At 33.5% G+C, this 17,201-nt stretch overlaps 1 protein-coding gene across 1 annotated transcript; it reads left to right on the forward strand.

Moving 5' to 3' along the window:
* Window positions 1-14,652: 14,652 nt before the first annotated feature.
* LOC139863080 (laccase-17-like) lies at window positions 14,653-16,963 on the forward strand. Its single transcript, XM_071851752.1, has 6 exons — window positions 14,653-14,751; window positions 14,851-15,002; window positions 15,086-15,330; window positions 15,412-15,540; window positions 15,630-16,580; window positions 16,671-16,963. Exons 1-6 carry the CDS (start codon window positions 14,653-14,655, stop codon window positions 16,799-16,801), a joined length of 1,707 nt encoding a protein of 568 aa, XP_071707853.1. The 3' UTR covers window positions 16,802-16,963.
* The last annotated feature ends 238 nt before the right edge of the window (window positions 16,964-17,201 follow it).

Below are 17,201 nucleotides of genomic sequence, written 5' to 3' on the forward strand. Positions count from 1 at the left end.
CATTCCTATAATCTTTATGGATCATCAAATTAACTGGAGATATCAAAACAAACTCGAATTTGATTCAAGAACACTTAGTTGACTTTGAAAACCAAAACTTTGACTCTCAAATTAGAAATTAATAGAAAGAATTGAGGATTGAAAACTTACAGATAGTTTAGATAGACGATTCCTAACATGACTGCGTTATTACATTTTGAAAATTTGTTCTAAATCAAAATATGGTGAAAAATATGAATGTACAGAGTGTCGAGCTTATTTTCTGGGTTTTCTTTGTTTTCAACTCAAATTGCAGTTTGTAACTTATATAGAGTGATTAGGTACATGATTTAACAGTTAAATTGATTTTCAATTGATTTGTGAAGTAGACTTGTAACAAACTGGAGACATGAAGTACGTAAATTATTTTCATGTGAAGAAAAAGAAAAAAAATGATAGTTACTTCTAACATAATGGGATTTCCTATTTTTATTTTTAATAAATATTAATAGTAAATACCCTAATAATATTAATAATAATTCTAATAAAATAACTAAATAATATCATAAAAATGATAATAAATAAAAATAAGAATTCGTTTAAATCACAAATAAATTTTAATCTTAATTATCTTGTACATTATTTTACATTTTTAATTCAAATGATTATTTTGTATTTTATTAATACAACTTAATATGCACTCTTATATTTATATATGTATATATATTTACATATTTATTTACACACAATTATTCGTGAATCATCGGAAATAGTCACAGGTTAAATGAATCTATATAAATAGTTCAAACATTTCGAGACTCAACATTACAGGCTTTGCTTATTGTGTTGGAACATATAAAGATTAAGTTTTAATTTGGTCGGAAATTTCCGGGTCGTCACATTAATAGACCACAAGATTTCATAATCATAAACATAATACACTCGCAAGTGTATGTAAAGCATTCTAAGTGGTTGAGCACTTGGTAACCATACTTAACATTTAATCAACGTCGTATATTCCCTTTATTATGAAATCTCACTACACCGTACCAAGTGTAGTCACCAAAACGAAGTACTGTGCAACCGTTGAATACTGGTCGTCCAGTCCGGTTGGGGTTGTCAGGCCCGATAGATCTATCAACAGGATTCGCATTTACAATACCCATGTAAATAGTAGTTACCAAGCTACAGGGAAATATGCCAGTGGTACAACTCAACGTAGAATATTTTTTTAAGTACTTGTGTCTATTTTGTAAACATTTATAAAAGCAGCGCATGTATTCTCAGCCCAAAAATATATATTGCAAAAGCAATTAAAAAGGGAGCAAATAAAACTCACTTTTGCCTTGAAGGTATTTAATTCGACTTGGTCTTCGATAGATATCACGAACCTAACCATATATATAATATATCAACATATTTTCTTTTTAAGTAATCGTTACATATATATATACTTTTAATACTTTTAATATTTTTTTAGTCCGTAGTTAGCAGTCCGATGTTAGTGGTCCATAATTAGTTGCTTAAATAAAATAAATAAAGACCTCATCGTATTCGTATTGATCAGAATTAATCTCGACCCATGGTACCATGTTGTCAAATGACGTGTTGCGTACATAAAGTACCGTGTTGTCAAATGACGTGTTGCGTACAATCATGAGTTCTTATGATTAATCTTCTCGTGTTGTTTACGGGTAGTCCTGAAATATATAAAATCAAATCATAAGTAATTATATATAAAATATCATATTAATTAGAAAAGATATGATTAATTTACTTTTTCTCCAAATATTTTCGTAGCTAAACTAGCTTCGGATACCCAATCTTGTTTTAGTCGTAGTTTCTTCATTACAACTCCGTTTTTGTTGGTTCAACTTGCCACTTCCTTGGATAGAGTCATATTTTAAGAATATGAACTGAAAATACATTAGTTTGTATTCAAAATCATAGGTTATAGGTCAAACTTTGGTGAAACTTATGAAAGTGATCATTTTCCATCATAAAAATAACATTTAATGATCATTTTTCTAAAAATACTTACACTTTGAGTTAAACCATGAAATTTTTATGTGTTAACATATTCATAAGAAATATCATTTTTCCAGAACATGAACTTCCAATTCAAAGTTCAAGATGGTTTTTAATTATCCAACCCAAAACAGCCCCCGGTTGCACTCCGACGACGTAGATTCAGTTTTTAAGATGTTCTTTGTAAAACCAAGTTATATCTTGTTAGGTTAGCATATCATTATGATATATTACAGGTCTTGAAGTGTTTTAAAAGTCAATTTAGAAGGATCTATTTAGTTTGCGAACAAGTTTGAAATCATTCAAACTATGTTCTTGTTGTTAAAATTTTATACCACAAAATAAGATAGCTGTATGAATATGAATTGAATAAGATTATGAACAAGGTTACTACCTCAAGTTACTTGGACAAAGTTACTGCAAAAGATAAGAAATAATCTTGGAATCAAAGAGTGGTGGAGTTAGATCAAAAGGTTGGACGTAAACTTCTTCAAATGCTTGAAGATGATCAAGTATGAAGTTAGGAGTATTTTGAGAGAGAAATGAGGGTGTAGGTATGAGAAAATGGAGTGAAGAAATGGTGTTCATTTATAAAAATGTTTTTAGTTTATAAAGAAAGAAAAGGATTTCTAATTTTGTTTTCTTACTAATAATTCATACTACTTGACAAATTCTAGTTACCTCATATCTAGGGAAGTAATAATGTTGATTAGGATGTTGATTTTATGTGTATATACCAATAGTAAATACGTATAGAAGCTGGGTATGATACGGGTACATATACCCTAGATATACGTATAGAAATCTTGAGGAAACGGAACGAGAATTAAAATATAGCTATCTTTTGTGAATATACTTATATTTTTTTATGTATTTAAGTCCTTAAAAAGTGATTAAATACATTATATATACGATACATGTATAAGCATTATAGATTATAAGTATATATATCAAAGAATGTTACGTATAGTTATCGTTTTGAAAACTTAAGTTAGTAGTTTCAAAATATACTTATAACTCATTGTCATTAGTACACAATGAGATGTTAAACCATCCTTAGATCATGTTAAATATATATAAATACATATATATACACCAACGTATAATTATCGTATGTTATATAGTTCGTGATATCATCGGTCATATTGGACGGTCAAACTTTGTGTAAAACTCTTTTCAAAAACACAAGTCTCAACAATTTGGATTGCTTATCATGTTGGTATGGTTTAATTTATGTAAATATTAATCTCATAAGTATAATTTGGTCTAAAAATTTGGAGTCATTACAGTACCTACCCGTTAAAGAAATTTCGTCCCCGAAATTTGATAGAGGTTGTTATGGATAACAATAAGAAGGTTTTCATGACAAATATAAGGTGATAATGGAGTTTTATCATCATTGAGTAATGTAGATAAAATGATTCGATTATGCGAAGAATATAAATGAGACTATCGTAAAAGAGTGAGATGAGTTAAATATATTCGTCTTAACCGATGACGTAGTTATGATTGATTTTCGGAATTTAAGGGATTTAAAGAGAATCTTACATAATAAGATTTGGTTCTTTGGTGATTAAGGAAATCAGGATCTTCTTTGATTATATGCAATAATTTGTTTCGATTGCTCTGTCGGATATTTCACTATAAATTCATCCATTCGTTTCCTTATTTTCCACGACTCACACCTTCTATTCTTTCTCCCTTGATTCTTACTTTAAAGCTTTCATCAATATGCTCCATCCAGTCCTGATTCTTGATATACTCCTAACTTTTATATCTGTCATTCTTCTTTTTCATCTACCACCAGAAGAATCTATTTACTTCTACTATACTCTTGTGTTTATAGTGTTTCTAATTCTCCCGTGTCTCTATATTGCTATCTGCATCGATATACACGGTTTGTAATTTCGGGGTTATTATCGAAGTTTATATTCTTCATTATTTTTCGGAGCTTCATGCTTTCGTTTTCTCTTCCCGACTTCGAGTCAAGCGAGTAATGGTCCGGAATTCGTAGATATGAAATTCATAATGAACATAGCTAATGCTCTAAGAAGAAAACGGTAATAGAACGATTTTGATTTGTTAAATTACCAGAATACCCTGGAGAAGACCGAGTCATCCAGAAAAATATTCTCTTGATATGTTTAGAGATTAGATAGAATGTAAGAGTCATGTAAATGGCACATGATGACGGTACTGTGAATCATCATGCTTCATTAAAAACTCAGCATGACTTACTGTAATATAATGACGTTGATCAAGTGTCATTATATTATACTAATCCATGCTTCAGTTCCCAACACTACTTCAAAATATTCATATTTTCAACTCGAAGGTTTCAGAATTTAGAAACTAACACAGTTTCTTTTATGTTGCAGATATTACGGGGAGATAAATGATCTCAGATAAGAATAGTTGTGAAAATATCGCCAGAAATATGGAGGATATTTATAATAGAACATACGAGAATATCTTAGAATTTCTAATATCAATGGATGATGAAGAAGATTTGTCTGTGAAGGTTTAGAATGAGAAATAAGATGTTTGCTAACGATTTCAGCAGGCACAGAATCATTTGGATTCTTTGAAGGCAAACTTATTCTTTGTGATTTGTCCACGGCTTTCTTCATAGTTTCACATAATCCGCTTTTCGGTACTAAATTTTCTATCGAGCGTTCCTAACACTCCTTTCTTTATCATCAAACTTTTGGCCAGTAAGATCATCTACAACATGCTGCTTCGTCAGCATTTTCAAAGTTAACTGATCTGGGTCATCGGTTATCAAACCGAGGTAGTTTCAGGAGAATTGTGTTTTTAGAATGATTAATCGCTGATGGTAATATTGTGGAATATAAAATGTTCCCCAGCAACAATAAAGAGTACGCATATATATCGCGGTTATAATAAAGTTGTTTCGGATGAAAAGTCGGAGTTGACTTGCTGGAGCTGTGACAAAATTAGCTACTTTGGAAAGGGATTGCAAAACAATCTTCGGTAATAACAATGTCAAAGGAACTAGAACAGATACGTGTCAAATGTTTACTCAGTTTCCGAGGGTTTTTCAGGTGCATAACTATATGCATCAATCTTTTCTTCCGTAGATGAAGTGCGGTTGGTTTATCCTCTCGATTGAGGTGTTTTTAAGAATCATGATAGATTTGAACGCTGATTGTAATCGTCGAGATACAATGAGGTTTAAGATGAAATCAAGTGGCAATCTTGAAGAAATGTTTAGTTTCATATGTTATAATTAATATTTTAATTCATTTTAATTGTCCAATGTCATTTGTCCACAGTCGATAGTCCACAGTAACAGTCCAATAATTCATATATAGTTTAATATATAATATACGAATTAATTAATACGTGTCATGACCCGTATACCTCTCAGACTCGATCACAACTCAAACTATATATATTATTGTAGAATCAACCTCAACCCTGTATAGAGAACTCGATCATTACTGCATATAGAGTGTCTATGGTGATTCCAAATAATATATATAGATGCGTCGATATGATATGTCAAAACATTGTATACGTGTCCCGATATTTAAAGTGCGTAAAATAATTACAAAAATTAAATGACGATAAATAAAAGTGCGATAATTAAATTGCGATAAATAAACTGCGATAAATAAAATGTAATCAGTTAGCTAGGAACAGTTAGCTGGAACAGTTAGCGTGGATTCTTAACAAAATTTTTCATAGTTAATTTGTTTGTTTCTAACAGATTTTATTTTTTCATATGTTTTCTTCATATGCCACTTGTTGGATTCTGGGAAGTCAAAATCCAAATATGAAATTGAATGAAAATGGTTATTCTGCGGTGAACGGATACGTATATCGGTGGTTGTAAGTAGGATAGTAAATGACTGTTGAATCAGCTTCGACGAATGTACAATGTAACTTATTAAGATGAAATCTAATTATTCCTCGGGTATTACCTACCCGTTAAAAAAATTTTCACCATTAATATTTTGTACAATAGAACTTTTAATTACAATCTTTATGAAAACATATATACATATATATTTTCTTCAGATGAAATCATGAATTTAATGAGTTAATATGATATTAATCTCATTTGCTTTTCGGTTTGAGCTGGAATAAGAAATCTCTAAAACTTTTTGAAACCACATATTCTTCGCAGAATATCAATGAAGTTATGGATCAATACTTCATCGTTCATTATTGTTGGTACTCCTTGGTATCTATGGTGCGTATGATGTTGATGTTTGTGGGACAGATTATGATGTCGAGACGTGTGATGCGGATGTTGTTTGTTAGTGGTGATGATGGTATTGTTGATGTTATTGATGGTGGTGATGCTGCTGGTGTTTGCAACCTTCGCACCATGTTCTCCAAAGCCGTCACGCGAGCGCGAAGTTCGTTAACTTCTGCTAGTACACCGGGATGATTGGCGGTTGGAGCGAGCGAATGAACAAGATTTGTAATATGGGATAGTATATAATCGTGACGAGATACTCTAGAAATGAGAGAGAAAATGGTGTTTCGAATAGGTTCGCCGGTAAGTGCTTCAGGTTCATCACCAAGAGGTCAATTTGGTGGATGGAATGGATCACCTTCTTCTTGTCTCCAGTGATTTAGTATATTACGAACCCATCTCCAATTCATCCAGAATAGATGATGGGAAATTGGTTGATCTATTCCGGTGACGCTGCTTTCGGAGCCCGAATGGAAATCCATATCGGCATAACTGTCGGAATCTGAAGAATTCGAACTAGATGCGGAATCCATCTTGTATAATGGGGAAAATGAATTTTTGGTATGGAATAGATTATAGGAGTTAGATTTGGTACTCTTCAATACATAATTTACATATGTATATATAATACCAAAATCCCGTAAATTACGGAGAATCTTTGAAAAGATATCAGTCAAAGTTCCCAATAACAGATATGCTAAGATAAGAATTCGTCTATACACTATCAATGCAGTAAATGCAGTAAAACGTGTCTAGACTTATGAATGATAAGCAGGTAATTTCCTAAGGATGATAAGCAGATGATTTCCGACTAGAAATGATAAGCAAAACTTTTGACATGTAGACACGGTCGAAGTTCAGACTCATTAATGCATCCTAACAACTACTAGTTAGACACACTAATGCAAGACCTGGTTCGCTACGACCACCGCTCTGATACCAACTGAAAGGACCCGTCCTAATCCACCTGGACGAAGTCATCAACATTTGGTCCCATTACGATGATCGGCTCCAAGTAATGTCCTTATATTGAGCAAATGCACAGCGGAAGACTTAATTCGTACCTGAGAATAAACATGCTTTAAAGTGTCAACTAAAAGGTTGGTGAGTTCATAGGTTTATCATAACAATCATTTCAATATGTTAATAGACCACAAGATTTCATAATCATAAACATAATACACTCGCAAGTGTATGTAAAGCATTCTAAGTGGTTGAGCACTTGGTAACCATACTTAACATTTAATCAACGTCGCATATTCCCTTTATTATGAAATCTCACTACACCGTACCAAGTGTAGTCACCAAAACGAAGTACTGTGCAACCGTTGAATACTGGTCGTCCAGTCCGGTTGGGGTTGTCAGGCCCGATAGATCTATCAACAGGATTCGCGTTTACAATACCCATGTAAATAGTAGTTACCAAGCTACAGGGAAATATGCCAGTGGTACAACTCAACGTAGAATATATTTTTAAGTACTTGTGTCTATTTTGTAAACATTTATAAAAGCAGCGCATGTATTTTCAGCCCAAAAATATATATTGCAAAAGCAATTAAAAAGGGAGCAAATGAAACTCACTTTTGTCTTGAAGGTATTTAATTCGACTTGGTCTCCGATAGATATCACGAACCTAACCATATATATAATATATCAACATATTTTCTTTTTAAGTAATCGTTACATATATATATACTTTTAATATTTTCTTAGTCCGTAGTTAGCAGTCCGATGTTAGTGGTCCACAATTAGTTGCTTAAATAAAATAAATAAAGACCTCATCGTATTCGTATTGATCAGAATTAATCTCGACCCATGGTACCATGTTGTCAAATGACGTGTTGCGTACATAAAGTACCGTGTTGTCAAATGACGTGTTGCGTACAATCATGAGGTCTTATGATTAATCTTCTCGTGTTGTTTACGGGTGGTCCTGAAATATATAAAATCAAATCATAAGTAATTATATATAAAATATCATATTAATTAGAAAAGATATGATTAATTTACTTTTTCTCCAAATATTTTCGTAGCTAAACTAGTTTCGGATACCAAATCTTGTTTTAGTCGTAGTTTCTTCATTACAACTCCGTTTTTGTTGGTTCAACTTGCCACTTCCTTGGATAGAGTCAAATTTTAAGAATATGAACTGAAAATACCTTAGTTTGTATTCGAAATCATAGGTTATAGGTCAAACTTTGGTGAAACTTATGAAAGTGATCATTTTCCATCATAAAAATAACATTTAATGATCATTTTTCTAAAAATACTTACACTTTGAGTTAAACCATGAAATTTTTATGTGTTAACATATTCATAAGAAATATCATTTTTCCAGAACATGAACTTCCAATTCAAAGTTCAAGATAGTTTTTAATTATCCAACCCAAAACAGCCCCCGGTTGCACTCCGACGACGTAGATTCAGTTTTTAAGATGTTCTTTGTAAAACCAAGTTATATCTTGTTAGGTTAGCATATCATTATGATATATTACAGATCTTGAAGTGTTTTAAAATTCAAGTTAGAAGGATCTATTTAGTTTGCGAACAAGTTTGAAATCATTCAAACTATGTTCTTGTTGTTAAAATTTTATACCACAAAATAAGATAGCTATATGAATATGAATTGAATAAGATTATGAACAAGGTTACTACCTCAAGTTACTTGAACAAAGTTACTGCAAAAGATAAGAAATAATCTTGGAATCAAAGAGTGGTGGAGTTAGATCAAAAGGTTGGAAGTAAACTTCTTCAAATGGGTGGTTATTTTGATATGTTCTTGAAAGAGTTTTCTTATGGTGTTTAAGGCTTGTAATTGAAGCTAAATGATGGGGAAAATGCTTGGAGATGATCAAGTATGAAGTTAGGAGTATTTTGAGAGAGAAATGAGGGTGTAGGTATGAGAAAATGGAGTGAAGAAATGGTGTTCATTTATAAAAACGTTTTTATAAATGAAGAAAGAAAAGGATTCCTAATTTTATTTTCTTACTAATAATTCATACTACTTGACAAATTCTAGTTACCTCATATCTAGGGCAGTAATAATTTTGATTAGGATGTTGATTTGATGTGTATATACCAATAGTAAATACGTATAGAAGCTGGGTATGATACGGGTACATATACCCTAGATATACGTATAGAAATCTTGAGGAAACGGAACGAGAATTCAAATATAGCTATCTTTTGTGAATATACTTATATTGTTTTATGTATTTAAGTCCTTAAAAAGTGATTAAATACATTATATATACGATACATGTATAAGCATTATAGATTATAAGTATATATATCAAAGAATGTTACGTATAGTTATCGTTTTAAAAACTTAAGTTAGTAGTTTCAAAATATACTTATAACTCATTGTCATTAGTACACAATGAGATGTTAAACCATCCTTAGATCATGTTAAATATATATAAATACATATATATACACAAACGTATAATTATCGTATGTTATATAGTTCGTGATATCATCGGTCATATTGGACGGTCAAACGTTGTGTAAAACTCTTTTCAAAAACACAAGTCTCAACAATTTGGATTGCTTATCATGTTGGTATGGTTTAATTTATGTAAATATTAATCTCATAAGTATAATTTGGTCTAAAAATTCCGGGTCATTACATTATCTGCCCATTCCATAGGTCTCGGATGTTGCAGACCTCTTGCGTTCGAACCTCACCCGAGGGGGTTTTACCAAACGTGATGCCTGTATGGATTCGTCGTGGAGGTTTCCTCCCGAGGGGGCAATAGGACTGTAATAGATCGATCAAAGAAATGATAGGATGAATGGGTTCCGACATCGCGTTCGGGTTCCCGTCAATAACTCCAAACCGTCGTTAAAAAAAACAAATTTTAATGCCTTTTGAATAACTATCTCTATTTAGTTGAGTGATTACCGCCTTTCTAGGTGTCCGTGAGGTCTCGAGTTCGAACCTCACCGGAGATTTCATAATGCAATTACTTTGTAGTTGGTTATGGAGTCCTCTAAGGGCATCACTTTCTTAGCTTGTCCTATGGCAGTTGTTCAGGGGGTGTTTCCTAAGGGTGACTATACGTAGAGCCTGTCATATGACAATTGTTCGGTGGAACATCTTTGATACATGAAACGGATATGATCAAGTTGCGAGAATTCCTTTAGTGGTTCCCGTATGTGACTTCAAAGTCGTCGTTTAAAAAAATGCCTTTTTAATATATGTTCAAAGGGGGATGATTCTCACACACACTTTTTTGATCCTCACACACCAATTTAAAGAAATGGAGTATTATTAGAAGAGTAAAAGGTTAAAATAGATGCGTGAGGATCAAAAAAAGGTGTGTTAGAATCATCCTCATGTTCAAAGTATGATAAATTAAATATTTTATTATTTATGGAAAAATATTAGTTATGTTTTTGTAACACACCCACCCACACCCCCCTCTACATTTTCTACCTATAAAAGCAACTTTGAATAAGTTTGACTTACTTTAACGTTAAAGGCTTCACCAAATTTTGTATTTATAGCAAAAAAAAAAAAATATATATATATATATATATATATATATATATATATATGAAAATTTATATATATACTAATAGACAAAACACTGTTTCACTTATATATATACTAATAGAAAAAACACCGTTTCACTATTCACCAATAGTAACCAGGGGTATTTTCGTCATTTCACCTTCTTCTTTTTTCGTCTCCAATGATAAAATAAGCAACTTTCGTAAAAGAACAAACCCTTCAATGTTACCAAAAGATGTCGAAAAAAATACTTTTTTTCAAAAAAATCAACTAACTTTTTTTTCTCTCTCTTTTCTTCCTCAAGTATAAAAGAGTCAACTTTCATAAAATGAACAACCCTTCAATGCTACCAAAAGATGTCGAAAAACATTCTTTTTTACAAAATAGATCAACTAACTTAAAAAAAAAAAAAAAAAAAAAAACCGCTAAAAGAAGCAACTTTCACAAAAGGAACAACACTTCAATGTTAGATGTAAAAAAAATTCTTTTTTTACAAAATAGAACACGACTTTTTTTTTTTAACTCGCATTCAAAACGGAGCCCCCGGCGCGAAGCGAGGGCTCCACAACTATTTGAAACTAAAAGGATACATCCTCCCGTTTCGATGTAATTAACTCATATCATGATTTTATGAACTAAATTTGTTAGTTTCGATGTAATTAACTCATTTTTTGATTTTTACGAGCTACATATGTTAGTTTTATGATATAAGCTGAATGGACTTGAAGCCATGTTAAATGTGTAACATGACCCATATCTTTCATTGAAAAACTACTTTTACCTCAACTACTGAGATATAAAGATATTCTATGAAAAATACCACGATTAATATATCTTATTGCCACATATATATTATTATAGGATCACTCAAGGTAGGGCGAGTTGTCGCTTTTTATAAAAATGGCGATTTCTTGTTGTTGTCAACTCCTCGATGCCATTTGTACCGTCTTTGTGGCCATTGTCGCTCATCGTCACTCTTCAGACATCATTTATTTTTGTATGTATGTATTCCATCGAAGATTTCCTCGCTTTCGCTTATGTAAATGGGTGATGATCCGTACACAAACTGTTTGTATCCATACACAACCAAACATGCTTTGAAGTATTGTACAATACAATAATTAAAACATGTTGGTTGTGTATGGATAAAAACATGTTGTGTACGGATTATGAACAATACCATAACTAATCAAATGTGAAAATATCAAAAATAACCATATTGTATGCTATGTTTTTTAATTGAGTAGAAATTTTTTAAAACATTTTTCAGTGTCATTTAATTTAATAAAATAAAATAAAACTATCATCGGAGTACTATATAATAAAGAGAAGAGAAAATGAGACGACATAGAAGACTTAGAAGCATAGTTCGTACAGCAACATTCTTCCAGGTTATATCATAATAAAAACTATAATTCTGACATGCATAATCTTCAAATATCAATTAACAACATTTGCAACAACACAATTTGGATATTTCTTTTTTTTTTGAACGGCCGAAAATTTATTAAAAAAGCTAGCGAGACGCTAGAAAATTACAAAGACATTAACGGAAATTGTAACCAAACGTTCCAATTTAGATTGGCTTTCTTATAACGAGATGAAAGCCAATCAAAAGAATACAATACAATCGTATCAATAACATGACTTTTCTTAAAACTGCCGGGATTGAAAATGAGCCCATTCCGAAAACGCCATAGAGTCCAAAGAGATGCATAACACACCACTTCCGTAATAAGAACTTTAGCCGCATTCTGAGACGATAACATCACCCATTGCCACATATCTTCAAAACATTGCCATTTTGGAAGATTTACATCAAGCCATCTAGCGATAAAGGACCACACTTGCTCAGCTACATCACAACTGAAAAAAACATGATTGATGTCCTCGACTTGAATTCTGCATGAATAACAAAGAAGACTTGATGTATCGATGCCACGATCAAGCAGATTACACATATCCGGGAGACGATCAAGCCGGAGGCGCCAAAGAAAGAAATTGACTTTAGGCGGAACCACCTTGCACCAATGAGTAGGCCAGGCTCCCATGTTATCTGTGTCTAGCAATTTGCGAATTGCGGAGACAGAAAAGTTGCCATTTGAAGACAACGAACAGGTCCAGGTGTCCGGAGCCTCAGAAAGATGAAACTGTCCGATTAAAGCTTGAAGGTCCGTGAGTTGCTGATATTCAGCCCCTGATCGAATGGGGCGACGCCAATACCAAACCAAACTGCCATTAAACAACCTCTCCGAAACCATGCAATTCTTAACAGATTCAAGGGCATATAACCGTGGAAAACAGTCCCGTAAAATGGTACCATTTAACCAACAAGCTGTCCAAAAGGGAGTGCTAGACCCAATTCCAACCTTAATGGCTAAAGAAGAATAAACAGAAGGTTTTATCAAATGAAGCTTAACAAAGAAACGATTAATATTAGCCCACGTACCCGAAACCGAAGCCTTAATGACGGGATTGAAACCGTCCGGTTGATCACCATGAATTGCTTGAAGAGTCTTGACCCATGGCCATTCTTTGCAAGAAACATACCGCCACCTCCATTTGTACAAAAGAGCATTATTAAGTGACTCGAGCCGAACCACACCAAGACCACCTTTCTCTTTAGATTTGCATAAGTCATCCCACTTGACCCAATGAATTTTCCGATCATCTTGAGAGCCACCCCAAAGGAAGTTAGCCCGGATGGATTCAAGGGTTTTAAGAACCCCTTTTGGTGCTTTAAACAACGAAAAGAAGTAAGTACCAAGAGCTCCAAGAACTGACTTGACTAAAGTAAGACGGCCACCATAAGAAAGAAGCTTAATTTTCCACTTGCCAAGACGAGTTTTAACCTTGTCAAAGATGGGATCCCAAGAAGAGATGAGATTCATATTAGCACCTACTGGAATGCCAAGATAAGTAAAGGGAAGATCCGCAACTCTACACCCTAACTCCGCCGCCATCCTGCTCACTTCCGAATTTGGAATACCAAGACCAATAAGGTTCGACTTATGAATATTGAGTTGCAAGCCAGAAACCAAGAAAAAACAACCCAAAATATAAATGAGGTTCCGAATATTCACATCATTCCATTCTCCAATAAACAATGCATCATCCGCAAAGAAACAATGAGAGATATGAACCGAGGCATCCACATTCCCAATCGTGAGGCCTTTGAAGTGATTATTATCAATGGCATCCAAAATAGCACCATGTAACCCTTCCATACAAATGATGAAAAGAAAGGGAGATAGAGGATCACCTTGACGAAGGCCTCTATCGATTTTGAATTCCTCCGAAGGGCTCCCATTAACTAAGACCGAGGCAAAAGAGGACATAAGGCATCCTTTGATCCACCATATCCATCTACGCCTGAAGCCTAAGAATTCAAGCATCGAAAGTAAGAAATCCCAACTGATAGAATCAAAGGCCTTTTCAAAATCCACCTTGAGAAGCATAGCCTTCTTCTTCTTTCTTTTGCACCAATTCACTAGTTCGTTGATAATTAAAGGCACCAATTTGGATATTTCTACATATTAAACATATAAACTGTTCAAAAAGATGTTATATTAAATTGCCAACTCTTCATAGGAGTATTATTTTATAGCTTGTGTTGGATTGGTTTATAAGTGATCTGATACACAAGTAACCAAAAATAGCATGGTATATATTACAGATAGGAACCAAGTCCTTACGACAAAGGAAAGATTTTGAATATATCAAACAGATAAAAAAATTCTCTCTTTTGTAGCACTCTAAAGTTGCATTTTAACAACAGTAGGTGGTCCATTTTAAATATGTCATTTTATCAGCCTTCAATCAAACCTATAAATATTCAACCTTCATTCAATGTTTAACATACAGTAGCAACATCATTCAGTTTCTTGAATCAAAGAGAAAAATGGGTGCTTTTTCAAGAAATGTATTCCCATTAATTGCGATAACTTTAATTCTTTCGGTGTATGCTGTTTCTGGAACAACCAGGCACTACGAGTTTAACGTACGTCATTTGATACATATGATTATGTTATGTACATCATATCCAATTTGTTACTTTTTCATGCAGTTTATCATTTTGATTTAAACTACATTTTTGCAGATCCGGCTGCAAAATGTGACACGACTATGTCACACGAGGAGTGTGGTTACAGTCAACGGGAAATTTCCAGGCCCACGAATCGTTGCTCGAGAGGGTGACAACTTGCTTATTAAAGTTAACAACCATGTCTCCGATAATATAACAATCCATTGGTATCAGAACTGCATATTTTGTATATGTGACATGTTTTTATGTGACCTTATTAATGTTCCATTTTTTTTTTCATGCTAAACAGGCATGGTATTCGACAGCTTCGAAGTGGATGGGCTGATGGGCCAGCTTACGTAACACAATGCCCCATACAAATGGGCCAAAGTTACGTTTATAACTATACAGTTGTTGGACAAAGAGGAACGTTGTTTTGGCATGCACATATATCATGGCTACGAGCGAGTCTTTACGGCCCGCTTATTATTTTACCAAAGTTACATGTTCCCTACCCATTTACCAAGCCCTATAAAGAAGTTCCTATCATCTTCGGTAAATATTTCTACAAAACCAAATTAAAATGTGCGCTTTTTGATCCTGTTAATATCTCATATCTCATATTTACGACTGCAGGAGAATGGTTTAATAGTGATCCTGAGGCCATAATCGCACAAGCAACACAAACTGGTGGCGGTCCAAATGTTTCTGATGCATATACATTTAATGGGCTTCCTGGCCCATTATATAACTGTTCTGCTAAAGGTATTCTAGCATTTCAGACCTAAAAATTAATGTACTAACAGAAAAAAGCCTTAAACAAATGCTTAATTACGTGCTTATGAAATTGGCAGATACATTCAAGCTAAAGGTTAAGCAGGGGAAGACATACATGCTTCGACTGATCAATGCAGCATTAAACGATGAACTGTTTTTCAGTATCGCAAACCACACGCTCACAGTGGTTGAAGCTGATGCCATTTACGTAAAACCTTTCGACACAGAAACACTTATACTAGCGCCAGGTCAAACCAGCAACGTCCTCCTTAAGACCTTACCGAAATCACCTAAAGCCAACTTTTTGATATTAGCTAGACCGTATGTAACGGGTCAAGGAACCTTTGATAATTCGACAGTTGCCGGTATTCTTGAATATGAGTCATCTACTCACATGAAAAAACTTCCACTTTTTAAACCAACATTACCATCGTTAAACGACACTTCATTCGTAACAAAATATTCTAATAAACTTCGAAGTTTAGCAAGCGCTCAATTTCCAGCGAATGTACCAAAAAAGGTTGACAAACATTTATATTTCACTGTTGGACTTGGTACAAGTCCATGCGAAAAGAATAAAACTTGTCAAGGACCGAATGGAACAAGGTTCGCTGCTTCGATTAGCAATGTGTCATATGTACAACCAAGTGTCGCCCTTCTTGAGTCGCACTATTTTGATCAATCGAAAGGTGTTTATAGTCCTTATTTTCCGATCAACCCGTTACACTGGTTTAACTATACAGGAACTCCTCCAAATAATACATTTGTGAGCAATGGTACAAAACTTATGGTTCTACCGTATAATACAAGTGTGGAGTTAGTATTGCAAGATACGAGCATTCTAGGTGTCGAAAGTCATCCTCTTCATCTACATGGGTTCAATTTCTTTGTTGTCGGTCAAGGGTTTGGTAACTATGATCGTAAAACGGACCCAAAGAAGTTCAATCTTGTGGACCCTGTTGAAAGAAACACGGTTGGTGTGCCTTCTGGCGGATGGGTTGCTATACGATTTCTAGCTGATAATCCAGGTTTGTTTATGTAGTTGATGCAGTGTTTTTTTATAAAGCAAAATAAGATTATTGCTTACAATGATATCATCTTTTTTATATGTTGAGTAGGGGTATGGTTTATGCATTGTCATTTGGAAGTTCATACAAGTTGGGGATTGAAGATGGCTTGGTTAGTTTTGGATGGAAAACTTCCTAACCAAAAGTTGTTACCTCCACCTGCTGATCTTCCAAAGTGCTAAAGTCTTCTTTGACTTCTTCAATTCGATTTTTCGAAAAACCAATCTTATCGGATATGCTTACTCCTATGTAACAAATTTACTTTCTAACGAGTTTTTTGTGTGTTCCTATGTAACAAATTTACTTCTCGGCGTGTTAACAGTGTATGTTATTAAGCTAGTAAGGCTCGTCATTTGCACATTCAAATTTTCTATTGATATTATTGTGAGGAAATATTCTTTAATAAAGTCCTAATTCTTTCTTCTTTATTGGTGTTGTGCTATTATTAAATCAAATTTTCTGTAAAATTGCAAATACTTTAAGCCTTAGATTAAACAGTAATTGGCTCAACTGGATTAAAGCTACAACAGTGTTGAGATGATTGAGGTTTGATGGCCTTGGCTAAGATTCATTTCAAGATAT

The sequence above is a fragment of the Rutidosis leptorrhynchoides genome, chromosome 1 (genome assembly GCF_046630445.1).
Source record: "Rutidosis leptorrhynchoides isolate AG116_Rl617_1_P2 chromosome 1, CSIRO_AGI_Rlap_v1, whole genome shotgun sequence".
In the NCBI taxonomy this organism is placed as follows: Eukaryota; Viridiplantae; Streptophyta; class Magnoliopsida; order Asterales; family Asteraceae; genus Rutidosis; species Rutidosis leptorrhynchoides.

Bases quoted from the DNA above. Each gene is read 5' to 3' on its own strand.
- LOC139863080 (XM_071851752.1), top strand. From the start codon at position 14,653: ATGGGTGCTTTTTCAAGAAATGTATTCCCATTAATTGCGATAACTTTA. The intron at 15,003-15,085 runs GTATCAGAACTG...CATGCTAAACAG, and splicing joins GATAATATAACAATCCATTG to GCATGGTATTCGACAGCTTC. The intron at 15,331-15,411 runs GTAAATATTTCT...TTACGACTGCAG, and splicing joins AGAAGTTCCTATCATCTTCG to GAGAATGGTTTAATAGTGAT.